The 1,080-nt window shown below is 50.9% G+C and overlaps 1 pseudogene across 1 annotated transcript; it reads left to right on the plus strand.

The window, feature by feature from the left end:
- TEOVI_000322000:pseudogene lies at positions 1 to 840 on the plus strand (annotated as a pseudogene). The gene has a single exon. A coding segment is annotated over exon 1 (840 nt).
- The last annotated feature ends 240 nt before the right edge of the window (positions 841 to 1,080 follow it).

The raw sequence follows: 1,080 nt of genomic DNA on the forward strand, positions 1-1,080 counted from the left end.
TTCTGCACTGCTCGTGTAAGTAGTTATGTTAAGCGTGCGCCACTCCTGCTTCCCCGTGGTGGGCGGCGCTGGAGATCGGGGGCAGGAACCACTGCGGATGGCGGTGGGGAAAAAGAATACATAGCGGACTCTTTTGAATCCACTGCCGGTTCTAATGCGTATGCCGCGATGGAATTAGCTGCTGAGGCTCGGAGGGAGATTCACGAACTGTGGCTGTCGGCCGAAACAGCACTTGAGAGGGAGAAACGTGTTCAGCAGGTGGCGGCACTTATCGAAAAATACAAGTTAGACCCCTCTACACCGCGGGAGGCAGATGTGAGCCGGGGATTAGGTGATGCTTTTGATCGACTGCTCCTCTTGTGTCTGCCCCTTGGCAAAACAGACGCTAAAGGAACTGATAACTTGGAGCGACTTATGCACCTAGCTGGGAGGAATGGTAGGGAGCTTTCTGTGCGGACGATTCAACATTTGTTTGCTCGTACGGACTCATTCGCGGAAGCGCTCGCTGTTTTCTACACCATGCGGCGATGCCATGTGGCAATGAATATGGAGGCTTATTATTCCATGCTTTACTCTTTGCAACGGCTCGAGGAGGAAGGGTGGGGGCAACACTTTCGCAACGAGTATGAGGAAAATGGAGCCCCTTCTGAGCAAGCGATGGACTTCATAGTGAAGGGCATCAGTAACGCTTTATTGCCGGAAAACAAGCCGTGGCTTGGTCGTGTGATGTTCCAGGACCGGAATGTGCCAGATCGAAGGTATGACACGCGTGACTTCGATGAGCTGGACACAGCATGGACACAACGCTATAAAAGTGGTACGCCTGCCGGTGCCCATTGATTTCCGTTTGCCATAGGATGATTGAATTGGATGGAGCCGATAAGGCAGGGGAGGCACTTCGAGATTGTGGCGTTCAAATGTTTTATCGTGTGCTCGTCTGTGTAAGCGTTTCTGCACATAAGTATAACACTCAGTCAACGCATGCACACCCATTTATTTCATACGTCTGCGAGTAAACAACTTTTCTGTATGGGCCCGGGCCACCGCATATAGTTAAGTTACAAAAAACAAAAAGTAGTT

The sequence above is a fragment of the Trypanosoma equiperdum genome (assembly GCF_001457755.1).
Source record: "Trypanosoma equiperdum strain OVI genome assembly, contig: ctg_691, whole genome shotgun sequence".
NCBI classification, from domain to species: domain Eukaryota; phylum Euglenozoa; class Kinetoplastea; order Trypanosomatida; family Trypanosomatidae; genus Trypanosoma; species Trypanosoma equiperdum.